Genomic DNA, 19,569 nt, shown 5'->3' on the forward strand with positions numbered 1-19,569 from the left:
AATAAAAGCGATTCTCAGATTTTTCTGAAGGGTCATCTATCAATATTAATTTGATCAATTATGCTGCTGGGTGCAACGGGAGAAGTTTCATTGTAAGAGGGTCTGTTTCCATGCTGTATATCTCTATGAACTAAACAGTATATAGTGTTTTAAAATGTTACCTGGTTGGCTTTCCTTCCTTTAATAGCTCTTCCAGACCTCTCTCATAATGCTCTGTAACGACCACCAGCCTTTCTGTACAAGAAGAAAGAACAGGATCCCAAGATGTGGAACATAGTTGTGGAAACTGTTACCAAGTTGTTTAACATTTACTTTTAAAAGATTTACACGATGCTAAGCCCCAGGTAATTAAACCGTGATACCTTTTTATTCAGTAACAAGAAAGGAAGAAAAACAAAATGCCAGAATATCTGAGGTTGGCAACATCCATTCTTACTGGGTGTCTGACATATTAAAGACCCATCATGTTTATACTGATTGTAACTGTGTATAGATCGTTTTAGGAAATCCAATGAACTCATGTTACAAACTTTGAAACTTGTACGGTCCTGTGCGCAGTATCGCCCATGTAGGAGAGCACAAAGGTGAGAAATGTGCATGCAAACACATCACAAACTAACAATATTAGAATTCTCCCACTCAGCTCAACTTCCTCACTCTTCCACCCCACCTCTCCTAAAGAGACTGATTCTTTCGTGGTCAGAAAATCAAGGAACCCCTGTCTAACTGATCAATTTTTATGGCTGGCCATGGAGTTACTGTGGAGAGTTGTTCAAATGGAATGGCTGGATAGTTCTTTTTACAAAAAAATGTTGATGGGATGCGACTGTCATTGGCCAGGCCAGAGTTAGTTGCACATTTCCAAGTTCCCACAAGGGGGGGGGGGTGGTGAGTCAGCCTCGTGAACCGCTGTAGTCATGCAGCGATGGCACACCCACAATTTTATTCAGGTACGGGACTCCAGGATTTTGTCTCATTGAAAGTGAGGGAACAGTGATATAACTCCAAAGAAGAATGGTAGGTATTCACAAAATAACATGGCCATTCTGTCCATCGTGTCGTCACTGACTTGGAGAGAAGCTGGAGGTAGTGGTGATCCCATATGTTTGCAGAGAGAGGGAGGGGAGCCAGGAATATTCTGCATTTACCCAATGTTACCGCAGGAGCATTTCCCAACAGAAGTTACAAGGCAATGGCCAGGAGTAAGACCTCTAAATAACTATTTTCCCTTGAGGGTATTTTGGCCAGTTCTTCACCTGTTGACTTAGTTCAAACCAGATCACCTGGCACTAACAATGGACTGAAACTGGGACCTTTAGTTTGTATCAGGAATCCCCCTTGGACATTGAGAAATGGAAGCTAAAGAGAACCATCATGAGATTAGTTTAGAAGCCTGGAATGTTCAAGCACAACCAGATGCTAAACACAAACGTCTCCCCCTTTAGATCCCTCCCTTCTCCCAGTTCCATCTTCACTTTTAAATTATATGCCACAAGTTAGAAACCAATCCATCGATAGAATGCTGTGCCTTAGTGGTTTGGCACCTGAAATCATGGCATCCACCTCGTTATCTTGGTATTCATGTCCATGTATACAATCAGAAATATTGTATTGTTCAACTAATGCTTACCACATGCCTCATAAATTTAAATCCAGCATCTGTTCACTGGTTTAAATATCATCCAATTTTGCAGTACATTACTGGCAACAACACTGCAATAACACTATAATTGGCTCAGCAACCTCCAGGCTCTCTCTTTCAAATGTGGTTAGAATCATACAGCCTTGCAATCATACAATAGAATTGCTGAATTATTAAATTGTGGAAGGAGACTATTCAGCCCAATGTCAGCTCTTTGGTAGAGTTATCAATTTTGTCCAATTTCCTCACTCTTGCTCCATAACCCTACAAGTTATTCCTTTCCAATTAATTCTCCAATCCCCTTTTGAAAGTTGTTACTACATCTGCTTGCACCATGTTTTCAGGGAGGTTTCCACAACCTAATATCTTAGTCTAATCTTCATGTCATCTCCTACTGTCCCTTTTGCTAGTTATCCTAAATCAGCGATTGTTTTGGCTAATGCACTGTCAAGATCTTTCACTTTTTCAAGACTTCAAAATAAAATCATCCCTTAACCATCTTTGCTCAAAGAAGGACAAAACTAGCTTCCAACGTCTTTGCAAATAAAACTTTTCATCTCTTGTGTTATTCTGCTAAATTGTCCCTCTGCACTTTTTCAAAGGCCTTTACATCCTTCCTAAATCTTGGTGCCAAGAAGTGGGTATAATGCCCTCTGTTTTTAAATAAAACTCAGTGTTTAGACTTTAGTCATTCACGGAATATGGGTATTGCTGGCTCGGCCAACATCTTTTGCCCATTCAGAGTTGCCTTTGAGAAGGAGATGGTGACCTGCCTTCTTGAACTGCTGCAGTCCATTTGATGTTATTACTAACAATGCCATTAGGTGGGGAGTTCCAGTGCATCTTGGAGATAAATGGCGCATACTGCCGCACATTAGCATCAGTATTGGAGGGAGTGAATGTTTGCTGTTGTGATGCCCATCATGCAATCTGCTTTGTCGTGAATGGTGTCAAGCTTCTCGAGAACTGCACTCATACAAACATGTGGGGAGTATTCCAACACACTCCCGATATATGCTTTGATGATGATGGATCAGCATACAGGAATCAGAAGGTGAGTTCGTTGCTGCTGGATTCCTAGCTTCTTTATTTTTATTCATTAATGGGATGTGGGCGTCACTGGTCAGGCCAGCATTTATTGCCCATTCCTAATTGCCCAGTGGGCAGTTAAGAGTCAGCTACATTGCTGTGTGTCTGGAGTCACATGTAGATCAGACCAAGTAGGGATGGCAGTTTTCTTCCCCAAAGGACACTAGTGAACTAGATGTGTTTTTCCAACAATTGACAATGGATTCATGGTGATCAATAGACTCTTAATATCAAATTTTTACTACATTCAAATTCCACCATGTGCCATGGCTGGATTCACACCCGCATTCTGACCTGGTCTTGTAGCCACTGTATTTATATGGTCAATAAGTGATTTATAAAGAATTAGCATAACTTCATTCCATACGACAGAACTTACAAAATGGTTTGGTTTTACATTTCCTACCACAATTGAATGTACAGAATGCTTTAACAGATCTTGAGGCTTCAACAGAAATGGAATACAGTCTATTTCAAATTTCACAGTTACAACGCGCATCTCTGGTTGATTTTTCAAAATATTACAGTTTTAAGACAGCACTGTAGTAAAAATGTTGAATGATACCCGGTGTTGTTTCCTCAGAATGGTAATGTTTTGACAAACTGAGAATGCAATGCTAATTTATTCAGTCATTGGTGGCTCACATTAACACTTCGGCCTATCTAGGATTGGTAGCAATAAGCAATGGAACCAAGGACAACAGTAACTCTCTGATGCATGCATCATCTTATCCAAGGTGATGGCCTCTCAGAGGAATAATGTGTTTTAGCTTCAGTTTAACACCTGGAACAGAGGGAATACCCCTTATGCAACATAATGTAATGGCACAACATTACAACATCCCATTCTGAGCTACTGCTAAGTCTGATTGCTCATGTCAAACATATACAAAGTGAAGAAAGATTGTTCATTTAAACTTCACGAGAAATTTAAATTACAGGCACTTTAAGGTCCAGCACCCTCAACAGCCTGAAGATTGTGCCACATTTTAGATCTTCCCAAGTTGAGCAGTTCTAAATTCAGACACTGCAACACTTTGATTTGATTTCTCTGCACTAAGATTCACACGAGGCACTTGATGTCAAATTGAAAGAAGTGCATTTCCCAGCATTTAGATGTTTTGAGTTAATACTCAAGAACTGTTTCTTCATCTGAAATCTGCAAGTTACTTAAATCATGACTACCTTCTTCTTTCAGTTTGGTGTATTCGTAGCATTTGTTTGGCGTATTCAAATAAGGCATTGTTGTATTCTTCACATCAGAGTTCTGACTTGGATTACTACTCTTTGATTTGCAGTCTCTGGTTACTGGTGTGTACAATTCATAGTTGATGTGCAAGGCAACATGTCTGGATTTTGACAATTTATTTATTTGGCTCACCAAACATTTAAAAATTGTATGAAACAGAAGGGTAAACACTGATATACCTATTCATGTGTATTCTTTTTACAGTGGGTACAAAACTTCTATCAACATTGAGCATTGTCCAAATATGCCAATATCAAAAAAGTAGTCACGTAACAAAATAGTACATACTCACACATCAACTGGGAGGACATGGATCTAACTGAGAATTAGTTACTTTAATGTTATGTCTTTCTTTCATCTATCTCCAAATGTCTTGCAAAGATCATGATTCAAGGATGCAGGAGATCAGCACTGAATGCACTGTACAAGAAAGAGCTCACCATGTTTGCCACGCAACATGTCCACGTATTGGCAGAGCCGGGGATGTGAGATGGCCTTGAGGATTTGGAATCGTCCCAGAATCCTGATGGAGTTTGGGGTGAGCGGAAGCCCATTGCTGCCGCACACGTCGTGTGGAAGTGCTGAGGCAAAAAAAGTGAAGGCTCCAAGCTGGGCGTCTTTTAGCGGGAACATTTTCCTCTCAATTCAGTGTCATTGCAAATCTGAGCAGAAAAAGAAAGGAATACACAAAACATTCAGGGAAGTGTGGGATGAAAGCTGCCATTTCAAGTAGCTAAGACGGCCAAAACAGTAAAGTGAACCTCCTTTGGGTGAACAAAAAGCTTAAAGAGACATTACTTTTGTATACACAAATGCTAAACAGTAAATGGCCACAACCTCGACCTAAAAAAGGGGTGAATTAAAACCATCAAGACTGAGACTGATAGATTTTTGAGTAAGGATACGAAACAATGGTAGGTAAATACAGTCGAGTTACAGAGCAATCATGATCCAACTGAACAGTGAAACAATCTTGAGAGGCCCAATGATCTACTCACGTTCCTATGCTCCTATATCCAGACACCTGCAATTTACATTGAGGAACTAGCAAACCATTAAATAAATGTGATCAAAAATTTGTTTTTATAATTATAGAAACCAAAAATTGCAAGTTACCACAGCATTTTCAAACACCGTTTGTCAAAGTATTTGCAAATTATTGCTTATAAAACTGTACAAAAACACTCAATGGCTAACCTAAATGCAAAGAAATGAGAGTGAGATGGGAGCTGAATTCAAGCACAATAGAGATAGTCACTTTATTTTAATATTCATTCACAGGATTTGGGCATCATTGCCTATTCTCAATTGTCATGATTTGGGGATGCCGGTGTTGGACTGGGGTGTACAAAGTTAAAAATCACACAACACCAGGTTATAGTCCAACAGGTTTAATTGGAAGCACACTAGCTTTCGGAGCGATGCTCCTTCATCAGGTGAGCGTCGCTCCGAAAGCTAGTGTGCTTCCAATTAAACCTGTTGGACTATAACCTGGTGTTGTGTGATTTTTAACTTTATTCTCAATTGGGTTTGAGAAAGTGGTGGTAAGTCATCTTTCTGAGCTGCTACAGTCCATGGATGATAGATATAACCACACTGCTGTTAGGAAGGCAGTTCCAGGTTGTGACCCAGGGACAGTGAAGGATAGTTCCAAGTCAGGATGATGTGTGGCATGGTAGGGTGGGGTTGGGGTGGTTGCTGGGAATTGCAGCGAGGATGTTTCCCTCCCTCGTCATTGTCTAGGAGTTTAGAAAGCATGTGTAAAAGGTGCTGTTGAAGGACCCATGGTGTATTACTAGAGTGCATCTTGTAAATGATGCACAGTGCTGCTGCTGTGCACAGAGAGTGCTTAAAGTGGCGGGTAGGGTGCCAATCAAGTGGACCTCTTCAGCCAGAGAGTGGTGAATCTATGGAATTCACTGCTTAAGAAAGCCTTGGAGGCCAGGTCATTGAGTATACTTAAGACTGAGATAGATAGGTCCTTGAGTATTAGGGGGATCAAGGGTTACAGGGAGAAAGCGGGAGAATGGGGTTGAGCCATGAAATAATGGCAGAGCAGACTCATTGGGCTGAATGGCCTAATTTCTGCTCCTATGCCTTATGACTGTTTTGTCCAGGATGATGCAGAGTTGATGGAGTGTAGTTGGAGCTGCACTCATCCACAGTATTCCACCACATGCAACTCATGGCAATAGATAGTGGTCAGACCCTTGGGGAGAGAAGAGCTGAATAACTTGCCTCAAACTGATACTATATAACTTCAACCGTATCCTACAGTAGCTTTCTTTTGATGCACTTGTACCTTTTAAATATTTCAAAGCATTTTTGGTAATGTTATCAAATATTTTGAAAGCATTTTTGCCACCATTAGAGAACTAGAGAGCGTTGGCACTGCCCTAATCTTTGAAAGTAAGTCTTGATATCAGTGATTTGACTGCCAACAGCTCTATTGTGCATTGTATTTTTCCACATGGTCACACACACTTCCACTTCAGCAGCTGCAGTGACACACTCACCTAGTGACTAGGAAACCCTTGAATCACATTGATGTGGTACTATTGGGAAAATAGCAGCTGAGCTTACACTTAATCAACAGTAGCATGAGAGAGATTATTTGTCTTGTTGTTCAATGAAGTTGGGTGCATGTGAATTGGCTGCCTCATTTATCTGTATCGGCGCCGCCTCGTGCTCCCACGAGGAAGTTGAACAGTTCATCCACTTCACCAACACCTTCCACCCCGACCTCAAATTCACCTGGACAGTCTCAGATTCCTCCCTCCGCTTCCTCGACCTTTCTATTTCCATCTCAGGCGACTGAATCAACACGGACATCTACTACAAACCGACCGACTCCCACAGCTACCTGGACTACACCTCCTCCCATCCTGCCCCCTGTAAAAACGCCATCCCATTCTCCCAATTCCTTCGACTCCGCCGCATCTGCTCCCAGGAGGACCAGTTCAAAATACGTACAACACAGATGGCCTCCTTCTTCAAGGACCGCAATTTCCCCCCCGACGTGGTCGACGATGCCCTCCATCGCATCTCTTCCACTTCCCGCTCCTCCGCCCTTGAACCCCGCCCCTCCAACCGCCACCAGGACAGAACCCCACTGGTCCTCACCTACCACCCCACCAATCTCCATGTACAGCGCATCATCCGCCGTCATTTCCGCTACCTCCAAACGGACCCCACCACCAAGGATATATTTCCCTCCCCTCCCCTATCAGCATTCCGTAAAGACCACTCCCTCCGTGACTCCCTCGTCAGATCCACACCCCCCACCAACCCAACCTCCACTCCCGGCACCTTCCCCTGCAACCGCAGGAGGTGCAAGACTTGCGCCCACACCTCCCCCCTCACCTCCCTCCAAGGCCCCAAAGGAAACTTCCATATCCGCCACAGATTCACCTGCACCTCCACACATATCATCTATTGCATCCTCTGCACCCGATGTGGTCTCCTCTATATTGGGGAGACAGGCGGAGCGTTTCAGAGAACACCTCTGGGACACCCGGATCAACCAACCCAACCACCCTGTAGCTCAACATTTCAATTCCCCCTCCCACTCCACCAAGGATATGCAGGTCTTTGGACTCCTCCATCGTCAGACCACAACAAAACGACGGTTGGAGGAAGAACGCCTCATCTTCCGGCTAGGAACCCTCCAACCACAAGGGATGAACTCGGATTTCACCAGTTTCCTCATTTCCCCTCCCCCCACCCTGTCTCAGTCAAATCCATCAAATTCAGCACCGCCTTCCTAACCTGAGATCTTCTTCCCGACCTCTCCGCCCCCATCCCAGTCTGACGTATCACCCTCACCTTGACCTCTTTCCACCTATCACATTTCCGACGCCCCTCTCCAAAGTCCCTCCTCCCTACCTTTTATCTTAGCCTGCTGGACAAACTTTCCCCATTCCTGAAGAAGGGCTTATGCCCGAAATGTCGATTCTCCTGTTCCCTGGATGCTGCCTGACCTGCTGCGCTTTTCCAGCAACACATTTCCAGCTCTGCCTCATTTATCTGATGAGTGGAATGAAAGACCTACAGTAATATAAAGCTTTTTAAAATCTCAGGATGCCCAAAGGGCCAGCAACGTACTTCTGCAATGTAGTCACTGTGGTAATATAGATACAATGGTGAATATATAGCAATTCTTAGCTGAAAAGAACATTGGGATGTCATTAAATAATGAATATTCATTTTATTTTATTCTAGAGATGTTCGATAACAACTTATTCATGAAGATTTATAAAATTATATTTCATAACTGTTAAAATTTGACTTTATCAAAATTACTATGTAGTCAAATTCATTCCATGTAGTACATGGCAGTCTGAGGTGCCTCAATGCAATTCCAATTATACATAACATTTACAATTTATATTCCATGATAATATACTGAGCAAGGTGCCAGACCCTTGGTATAATACAGCAGGGAGACCTTAGAAAGTGTCTGTTCCTCACTGAACCTCCATAGTGACTGTCTCAGGTTTTAGTATCTCCTGCAAATCACCCTGGGCTGTGTCATCTGCCAGTCTACAAAACTCCGGCGTGGGAAACTCTGCGCTGGAAGATCACCGAGCTTCAGGTAGACTAAACAGTGCCTTTTAATGTTGATGGTTAACCAGCTGCATATGTTATTTGTCATGGTTTGCATCTATGTGAATGGGCCATGAAGCACAAAGCCTTGTGTCAAGGACCTACTTGAGATGAACATTGCAGAAAACCACTGCACCTCTTTCCAGAGCTTTCTCACAAAGGCTTATTCTAGCAGGAAGTGGACAATGGTATTTCCTCACCACAGCTGCTTTGAGGGTACTGTGCCAGAAGCTTAAGACTCGGGACATGCAGCATGGATATGACAGGGATGGACTTTCTAACAACCAGTCAAGCTGCATCTTAGTGCTTATCTGAAAGCTCTGGCTGTGAGGCATTCCACAAATTACTAGAGCAGTGTTCTCAGGGCGCCAACCAAAAGGCTCAACCATCACCTTTTTGCAAGTGCAGATCCATCCCAGATGTGGTCAAAGGGGTTTCTTTACATAAATGTCTACAAAGGGGGGCAGGCAGCATGGCACAGTCCAAATGGGTGGAGCATTCTGTGGCAACGGGACTCTGGTCAGACTGCATTTGGAATATTGTGAGCAGCTTTCGACCCATTATTTAAGGAAGGATGTGCTCGCCTTGGAGGGGGTCCAGAGGAGGTTCACAAGAATGATCCTGGGAATAAAGGGCTTGTCACACAAGAAGTATTTGTGAACTCTGGGTCTGTACTTGGAATTCAGAAGGATGAGGAGGGATCTCTTTGAAATGTACAGAATACTGACAGGCCTGGATAGAATGGACGTGGAGAAGATGTTTGCACTAGTAAGAGAGATACGACCTGAGGGCACAGCCCCAGAGTGAAGGGACGTCCCTTTAGAATGGAAATGAGGAGGAATTTATTCAGCCAGAGGGTGGTGAACTGTGAAACTATGATAGATGGCTGTGGAGGCCAAGACATTGAGTGTATTTAAGAAAGTGATAGATAGGCTCTTGAATAGTAAGGGAATCGAAGGAGAAGAAAAGAGAATAGGGTTGAGAAACATATCAAGCATGATCGAATGGCTGAGCAGACTCAATGAGCTGAATGACCTAATTCTGCTCCAGTATCTTATGGTATTATGGAATAGACATCTTCTGCGGCACTGGGAACTGACTGAACCTCAGCAAGTAGGAAAATTGGTGCTTGTAGACTGACATATACACATAGCTTTATAAAGATGCACATTGAGGGTTAGATTTTCTCTCTCCCTTGTCCAGAAATTAATATGTCTCTGCAGACACAGATCACTTTTCATCACTAGACATGATGAAAAATGCATGGTACAGAGTGGGGTATGGACCAGAACACCGCAACATACAGCAACACTGAGTGTATCTTGCAGCTGATGATTGGGTTTTTATCTGCAATAGACAGTGACATTCACTGCTACAAAGCCAGATTTTAGTTTACCATGTTACATGTTCCTTTCAGTTTTCCCCAGCTCCTCCCAACCATACTCTCAGCACTATCAAATAGCCTGATCATGTCTGACACCCACATTCTGTGATAAAGAAGAAATACTCTGCATTTTTTCTTTCCATTTTAAAAACAAGTGGAATAAAAGATTAAAATTCTTATCAGTAAGTAATGCAAATCAGTACTGAGTTTGCATGCCTAACAGCAAAGTCTACAAATGCACAATTTGCTGCATCTGGATTTTCAATTAGCCACACTTCACCACTGATTATCACATTTAACAACAATGTTTATCAAGTAATGTTTTTCTCTCTTCTCCTTCCAAGACAATAAGCTTGCTTCAACTGAAAGCAGCATCTGCTGATGTCATCACAAGTCTCACCTGAGAGTTTCAAGTTAGTGAGGTAGCATTACTAAGCAATGGCTTACAGTACAGTAAAGCAGAAGATACCATACCCAAGCATAAAGTTAAAAAGGTAGAAGAGGGCTTTTGGGACACAGTGGTTGTGTCCCTGCCTTTAGGCCAGGAGGCCCAGGATCAAGTTCCACCTGCTCCAGAAGTGTGTTACAACAGCTCTGATTAGTTGATTGGAAAATACTTGTGAAAGCTAGCATTCAAACACATTTCAATAAATCTGAAAACTCTCTTTACGCAAAGAGTTGTGGGAGCATGGAATGCGTTGCCAACAGCAGTTGTGGAAGTGAGGTCATTGGGGATATTTAAGAGACTGCTGGACATGCATATGGTCACAGAAATTTGAGAGTTCGTACATGAGGTTTACCTTACATGAGGAGAAAGTGAGGTCTGCAGACGCTGGAGATCAAAGCTGAAACTTTATTGCTGGAACAGCACAGCAGGTCAGGCAGCATCCAGGGAACAGGAGATTCGACGCTTCGGGCACATGCAAGGGCATGTGCCCGAAACGTCGAATCTCCTGTTCCCTGGATGCTGCCTGACCTGCTGTGCTGTTCCAGCAATAAAGTTTCAGCTTACCTTACATGAGGCTCAATGGTTGGCACAACATCGTGGGCTGAAGGGCCTGTTCTGTGCTGTACTATTCTATGTTCTAAACAGAGACCCCAGCCTATTGCAATTCCTATTGTGGATAATTTGAACTAAGTGTTTGCATGGCTGTTACATTTGAAACCAAAAACAAGGCAGCAGAAATTATTTATGACAGATCAGAGTTTTAAATTAGCACTAGACAACTCCTCACCAAACACCAAATCTTTCCTCTGGAGACTTGTCCAATCACTTACAGCTGGGAAATGGGAAAAGGACAGCAATTTAAGAATCTTCACAAATCTCAGTGAAGACAATCTTTCACTAAATTAATTCTAAATATTCTCAAACTCCTTATTTTTACTGTGCAAGGCTACAAAGCATGTTGTCCATGCAGAGTTAACAAGTCACCTTGATTTACTTTCATTAAGGAAATATAACAAGTTAATAAATTAGGTTCATCATTATCATTTATCTCCCTCCCCATTTATCTCTCCACCATGGAGGCTCCCTGCCTTCATTCCCAAAGAAGAGGTTTTTGCCCGAAACGTCGATTTTCCTGCTTCTCGGATGCTGCCTGACCTGCTGTGCTTTTCCAGCAACACTCTAATCTAGACTCTGATTTCCAGCATCTGCAGTACCTACTTTTGCCTTCATCAAAAAAATTGTTGACCTCTTGCCTCTATACTAGCGTCACGGCCCAATTGACAACGTGAGGCAAAACGCAAAGTAGTAGAATTCAAGAAATGTACTCACCATCTGCTCTTAAGTGCATAAACAGGCAGGGGTTAATGAAGGACATTCCAACTTTGCTTCATGTTCAAGATATGTAATATAAAGGCCAGTTGATCAGCATTTGGTATGAGTTACAATTAGGAGTGTGGTACAGAGATAAAACCCCAAATGCCTTCTGGATATAAACATTTGAAATTAGAACTCAATGTCTGACCACTAAAATAACTTGGAACATTTAGTTGATGAAGTAATTATCTGCTTTCATTCCTTTTCCTTCTCAGTTTCCCTGCTTCTGTCCAACCATTGATTGCTCACTCTTTCCTTCTCTAAGCAGTTGCGCACTTATTTTTGTTTTCCTTTCTTGAAATTCCATTTTCTGTTTGCCTTCTTACCATGAGGATCAGTAAGATGCTCTCCATGTTGGGCCAAAACTTCACTGCATTCTTTATGTCAGTGAGAGTTCAGTAAAATATTAAATGATTTCAAATCTCAGTGACTTGCTCAATCGAGTTTCAAAGTCACCAACTTCCAAAAGGTGGAAGTTAACATAGTTCTACTTTTCTAAATGGGTTTAAAAGCCAACAATCATAAATATTTCAGCAGCCCTCCTCACAAACATTGAAAAAGAGGCAGAAACTGTGCAGATGGAAGCTACAATTGCTGCCCATCATGGGTATAAATCTGGTCATCAGGTGTGAGGCACTGTCATTGCTGTTATACGTGGCACAGGTCTGGCCTTTTCCCAGAACCTGTGCCGCTGCAGTCACCCGGGCCATCTTCCATTTTATATGGAGATCAATGATGGACCAGGTCCGAAGGGAGTCGATGTATAAAGATCTGGGCAATGGGGAAAAAAGCACAACCAATGCCACCCTCACCCTGATGGCCACCTTTGTGTGGCTGCATCAAGCTGTGCGTGGATCCCCAGTACGCAAACACCAAGTATCACCACATACTGAGGTTCTACCTGTCCCCGGTTTTGCGAAGGATGGGCCTGGCCTCACTGCCGTGGAACGCTCCGAGTAGTTGGACCGTTTGTATCACCTGTCCTTCGTGGAGAAGTTTATGAAGAAAAACACTTTGACCACAAGTCCATCAGGATGTGGTGAGCACGTAGTGTCCTTGAGACCCTTCGGGAAAAGGAGAAGGCGGATCCTATCGAGCGGTTCCCTGAGCTGGCAGAATGCCTCATTGCCAGAACTTTCCAACAAGCACCAAGACATGGCTTGGGTGGTGGTGAGAAGGGCTCTGCCTGTGAGATCCTTTATGCACGCCCGGACTCTCTGCCGCACCGCACGCTGCCCTCAAAGCGGCTGCGGGGGGGACGAGACTGTCACACACCTTGTTCTGGACTATGCCTATGCAGAAGAAGTCTGGAGAGGAATGCAGTGGTGTTTGTTGAGGTTCGTCCCGAACAGCGTGGTGAGCGGGACTCCATGCTCTACGGTCTGTTCCCCGGGACGCACACCGAGATGAACATCAATTGTGCCTGGAGCATCATCAACTCGGTGAAGGACGCTCTTTGGGCGGTCTGAAACCTGTTGATCTTCCAGCTGAAGGAGTTGACCCCAACTGAGTGTTGCAGACTGACACATTCCAAGGTCCAGGACTACGTGTTGAGGGACACATCGAAGCTTGGGGCAGCTACCGCCAAGGCGCGGTGGGGAAAGACCACCATGTAACATCTGTCTGCCTAAAAAGAACAGGTGGCTCACCCAGTCATTTGGGCTCTACTGATGCCTCAGCAGAATAACTGGATAGTAAATGTACAGACTTGTATATAGTAAAAATAAATTTCGATGTCTGTATGTAAAGCAATGTAATGTGTGCATAAGAATGGCATGACCAATTTCATAGAGATCCAAATAATTTTATGAATAAAGTATATTTTTGAAATTAAAAAAAAAGAAAAAGTCAAAGTTGCCTCACTTTTGATGGCTTGCATTTGCCCACAATGCACTTTGCATGTAAATTTCTAATTGGCTGCATGGTGGTGATTACTGGTGATGGTCAATATTTAAAACAAAAATAAAGTCATAGTCATTTGGTGTTGGGATGGTCAGTTGTGTGAGCTAACACTTCTGGATATAAGAACAAAGAAGGATGGAAGTTGCAAAATGATCATTTAAGATTGGTCACATCACTCGTAATTAGTGGGCGGCACGGTGGCACAGTGGCTAGCACTGCTGCCTCACAGCGCCAGAGATCCGGGTTCAATTCCTGCCTCAGGCGACTGACTGTGTGGAGTTTGCACGTTCTTCCCGTGTCTGCGTGGGTTTCCTCCGGGTGCTCCGGTTTCCTCCCACAGTCCAAAGATGTGCAGGGTCAGGTGAATTGGCCATACTAAATTGCCCGTAGTGTTAGGTAAGGGGTAAATGTAGGGGTATGGGTGGGTTTCGCTTCGGCGGGTCGGTGTGGACTTGTTGGGCCGAAGGGCCTGTTTCCACACTGTAATCTAATCTAATCTAATCTAATTCACAGACCAAAATTAACTTCCAAACTCCTACTGGAGGTTACATTGAGCACTTAGCATTGGTGCCAAGCGCTTACAAACAGATCAAACATGCTGGATCTTGAAGGAATAGAAATGCTTCCTAATTAGCCTAATTGGACCAATGCCAAAGCACATTTTTTTCAATAGGATAGCCAATCAGTGCTGTCCACTTGAGAAACATTGAAGAAATGACCCCTCCCCAAATCACCCATACCAAAAATTCATATTGATCTATGCAGCCTCTATTTTATTCATGACATATGCATGAGTTAAGAGACACACACACACAAACACAAGTCTAAGGGATGGATTTGAATTTGCAGATTTGTATTTGCGGATACATTCTATTTTGTTCAAAAAACACACACAATCTGTAGGTAGTTAGTCCATGTGATATTTTGTAAATTCCTACTTTGGAAACAAAACCAGTCTGACTCAAGATTGGGACACAGACAGACTTTTTTTATGAAATCTTAAGTTATCTCAGGAATGTGACTTGAAAGAAGTCCTGGGATTTACAAATTAATGAATCAAAACCTGCAACCCATTCTAAGTTTTTAAAGACTTAACAGCAATCTAGGTTTGTTCAATACATCGTATCAGTTATATGACACTTTGATCTTTTACTATAAATTCTGCGTCCTACGATCCTGCTCCACTAGCTACCTGACGAAGAAGTAACACTCTGAAAGCTTCCAAATAAACCTGTTGGACTATAACCTGGTGTCATGTGATTTTTAAGTTCTTTTTCATTCATTCACAGGATGCTGGATGACTGGCTAGGCGAGCATTTACTGTCCATATGTAATTGCCCAGAGGGCAGTTAAGAGTCAATTACTTTATTGTGGGTCTGGAGTCACATGTACGTCAGACCAAGTAAGAATGGCAATTTCCTTCCCTAAAGATTATTAGTAAATTAGATGATTTTTTTCCAACAATCAACAAGGTCATCATTAAAATCTTAATTCCTGGAGTTTATTGAATTCAAAATCCACTCTCTACCACGGTGTGATTCGAACCCAGAACATTTTTTAAAGAATTTGACCTATTTTTCGAAGCAACCTGTTCAGAGACGTTATTAGACACCTCCGGAGCAGGTGGGAGGAGCCTGGGTCTCCTAGTCCAAGGGTAGGTGTTGTCCCGTTTCCCCCTTCCCCCTCAGTCGAAGCAAAACGCTCAGAGACACAATATAGTCTTACCTCCTTCATCTTTATTCCAGGCCCTGGAGGGAGAGAGAACAATCGCCCAGGTGCACAGAGACATGAGTTCACAGTCTTCTCTGGAACAGCAGTTTCTCAATTAACTATACAGTCACTTTACAGGAAGGAGCATCCAGATAAGACAACATACATATTAATTGGGTAACCGTTACAATCAGCGAGTGTCAATAATAAAGATTAAGCCATCTGCTGTTACACAATGAATAACTGACTTCACATTATTAAACGGACCTCACATACTGAATGCTTCCAGTATTGTTACATGGCTCTACATAATGACTGCTTTTCCACCTTGTTAACCCATTACCCTTGCCTCCAGCACCTCATTGCTAACTAAGTTCTTATTTGATCTGAATCATGCTCTGCTGAACCTCTTATTTCACAAAACTCAGAACTTAACTCTTTCCCTGCCCACTTATACCCAATGTATATTCACATAGGGACACAACCACTGTGCCAAAAGAGTGCCAAGGTCTCTAAATTAATACCATTAGGCCATCATTTCTCCCAACAATGGATCTTTACACTGAGATAAGTAAAGAATGACTTATACTCATAATGCACCGTTCATAACTATTGCTCGATCCAGAGTGCTTTATAGTTTTGAAGTATTATTGCTGTTGTAATGTAGGAAACTCTGCAGCCAATTCACTTGGACAATTGGATAACTTTAGGTAGAACACAGAACAAAACTGCACAGCACAGGAACGGGTCCTTCAACCCACAATGTTGTGCCAAACAAGACGCCAAATTAAACTAATCCCTTTTGCCTGACCTTGGTCCATAGCCCTCCATTCCTTGCATTCATGTGTTGATCTAAAAGTCTCTTAAAAGCCCCTATTGTATCTGCCTCCATCACCACCATGACAGCATGTTCCACACTCCTACCACTCTCTATGTAAAAAAACCTTGCTCCTCACGTCTCCTTTGAACTTGCCCCCTCACCCCTAGTTTTAGATATTTCAACTCTAGAAAAATGATTCTGATTGTCAACCCTATCTATACATCTTATAATTTTGTAGACTTCTATCAAGTCTCCCTTCAGACTCTGCCGCTCCAGAGAAAACAACCTGAGTTTTTCCTAACCTCTCCTTATAGCTCATAGCCTCTAATCCAGACAGCATCGTGGTAAACCTTTTCTGCATCTTTTCCAAAGCCTCCATATCCTTCCTGTAATGTTGTCATCCATTTCCCTATACCTGTATCAGGTGAAGCAAACACTCAGAGACACAGGATGGCTTTACCTCCTTCATCTTTCTTCCGGGCAATGGAGGGAGAAAGAACAATCACCCATGTGCACAGAGACATGAGTCCTTGGTCTTCTCTCAAACAGCAGATTATTAATGAATTATATAGTCACTTATTGGGAGCAGCCTCCAAATAAGGCAACATCTATATTGATTGGGTGACCGTTACAATCATCGATCATCAACAGTAAAGACTAAGCCATCTGGCGTTATACAATGAATGTTTCTTCATCTTGTTAAATGGCTTTACATAAGGAATGCTGTTTCACCTCGTCAACCTACTACCCTTGCCTCCAGCACCCAGTGTTTGCTGCAAGTTCTTATCTGGTCCAAGTCATGCGAGCCGAGCCTTTTGTCAAGCAACCCTAAACTTAATTCTTTCCCTACCTGCTCATATCTTATACACTTTCTCAATGTAGCGATCAGAATTGAACGCAGTAAGTGTGGCCTAACCAAAGTCTTATAAAGCTGCAACCTAACATCCTGACTCTTATACTTAATCCCCAATCAATAAAGGCAAGCATGCCATACACCGTCCTTACCACCCTATCTACTTGCGTGGCCATTTTCAGGATTTGAACTTCAAGATTCCTCAGTACATCAATGCTGTTCATTAATTGTATACTTTTCCCTAACATTCGATCTCCCAAAGTGCAGCACCTCACACTTATACAGATTAAACCCCATCTGTAACCAATCTATATCCCCCTGTATGCTTTGACAACCTTCTACACTATCCATAACTCCAGTGATCTTTGTGCTGTCTGCAAACTTACTAACCCATCCGTCTATATTTTAAACCAAGTCATTTATATAAATCACAAACAGCAGAGGTCCCAGTATGGATCCCTGCAGAGCACCACTAGTCATGCACCTCCAGCCTGAAAATCACCCTACCACCATTAAAACTGTACTTCTGCCTTCTATGGGCAAGCCAATTCTGAATCCACACAGCCAAGTCACCGTGGATCCCATGCATCTTAATCTTCTGGATGAACCTACCATGAGGGACTTTGTTGAAAGCCTTACTAAAATCCACATAGATAACATCCACTGCTCCACCCTCATCAATCACCTTTGTCACCTCCTCGAAAAAATTCAAGTTAGTAAGACATGACCTGCCCTTCACAGAGCCATGCTGACTGTCCCTAATTAAGCCACGCTTTTCCAAATATGCGTAAATCCTATCCCTAAGAATTTTCTCCAATAATGTTCAAACCACAAATGGGAGACTCACCAGTCCATAATTTCCTGAATTATCTCGATTTCACTTCTTGAATAAAGAAACAACATTAACTACTCACCAGTCCTCCTCGACCCCTCCAGTGGCTAGTGAGGATACAAAAGCTCCAGCAATCTCCTCTCTTGCCTCTTTCAATAATCTGGGTTAGATAACATCAGGCCATGCAGACTTATCCACCTTAACGCTCTTCAGAAGACCCAACACAACTTCTTTCTTGATCTCAAAATGCCTTAGCATATTAGCATGCTCCACACATCTCACTACTCTCCATTTCCTTATCCTGGGTAAATACTGGTACAAAGTACTCATTTAGGACCTCACCCACATCCTCTGCCTCCAAGTACAAATTCCCTTCTTTATCCTTGAGTTGACCCATCTTCTCCCCAGTTATCCTCTTGATTTTACTGTATCGATAGAATCCCATAGGATTCTCTTTAACCTGACTTGTCAAGGTCATTTCATGGCCCCTTCTTGTTCCCCTAATTTCGTGTTTGAGTTCCTTCCTGCTTTCTTTGTATTCCTCATGGGTCCTGTCTGAATTTACCTTCTTAAGTCTTAAAAATGCTTTTATTTTTAACCTTTTGACTAAATTCATTAACTCCCTCATTATCCAAGGGTCCCTTACCTTGCCATCCTTGTCCTTCTTTCTGACTGGAACATGCCGGTCCTGAACTCTCATCAGTAGGTCTTTAAACAATTTCCACATGTCAAATGTGGACTTACCTGATTACAGCTCTTTCCTAGCTCCTGCCTAATACTGACGTAATTTCCCCTCCCCCAGTTTAGTACCTTCCCACAAGGTCCTGATCTATCCTCATTCATAAATATCTTAAAACCGAAGGAGTTGTGATCACTGTTTCCAAAATTCTCTCTCACTGAATGGTCAGTTACCTGGCCAGAATCATTAGCCAGTACAAGATCCAGGATGGCTCCTCCTCTACTTGGACGATCCATATATTGTTTCAAGAAACCCTTTTGGATGCACTGAACAAATTCTGCCCCATCTAAGCCTCATGCTCTAAGAGAGTCTCAGTCAATATTGGGAAAATTAAAATCACCCACTCTGACATCTGTTTTTACTGCACCTTTCCATAATCTGCCTACATGTTTGTTCCTCAGTGGCTGTTGGGGCCTTTGGTATAATCCTATCAGAGTGATTGCACCCATCTTATTTTTGAGCTCTACACATATTGCCTCAGTGAAAGAGCCCTCCACTCTGTCCTCTCTGAGAGAAGATATAATATTATCCCTGATCTGTAATGCAAATCCTCTATCTCCTCTAAAGTAACAAAACCCTGGAACGTTGAGCAGCCAGTCCTGTCCCTCTCTCAACCAAGACTCTGTAATGGCTGCAACATCATAGCCCTAAGTGTTGATCCAAGCTACCTTACCTATAATACTCCTTGCGTTGAAATATACACACTTCAGCTCACTAGTACCATCATGTTCATTTACCGGTCTCTGCCTGTCTTTTCTTTCTGATTTACTGGTCCTAATATATACCTTCCCCTCCATCCCTCCACCTGATGCTCTGGTTCCTAGTCCTCTGCCATTCTTGTTGAAACCCTCCTGAGTAAAACTAGTGAACCTCCCTGCAGGATATTGGTTCCCTCCCGTGCCCAGAAGACGTCCCAATGATC

The 19,569-nt window shown here is 42.7% G+C and overlaps 1 protein-coding gene across 2 annotated transcripts in view; it reads right to left on the minus strand.

Moving 5' to 3' along the window:
• The window catches only part of tbck (TBC1 domain containing kinase), a 202,672-nt gene that overhangs the window by 176,032 nt on the left and 7,071 nt on the right, over window positions 1-19,569 (minus strand). The window contains exons 1-3 of one of the 2 annotated variants that reach the window (XM_043674336.2): window positions 15,282-15,296; window positions 4,421-4,642; window positions 162-234 (exon numbers count right to left, since the gene is read on the minus strand). In XM_043674336.2, coding sequence (XP_043530271.2) covers window positions 162-234; window positions 4,421-4,613 — 266 coding nt within the window. In that variant the 5' untranslated portion in view covers window positions 4,614-4,642; window positions 15,282-15,296. Of the gene's footprint in view, window positions 1-161; window positions 235-4,420; window positions 4,643-15,281; window positions 15,297-19,569 lie in introns of those variants that run through there. The other variant, XM_043674337.2, reaches the window with a different exon arrangement.

Source organism: Chiloscyllium plagiosum, unplaced genomic scaffold (genome assembly GCF_037043375.1).
Source record: "Chiloscyllium plagiosum isolate Xiang-an unplaced genomic scaffold, Cpla_swu_hap1 HiC_scaffold_36, whole genome shotgun sequence".
NCBI lineage: Eukaryota > Metazoa > Chordata > Chondrichthyes > Orectolobiformes > Hemiscylliidae > Chiloscyllium > Chiloscyllium plagiosum.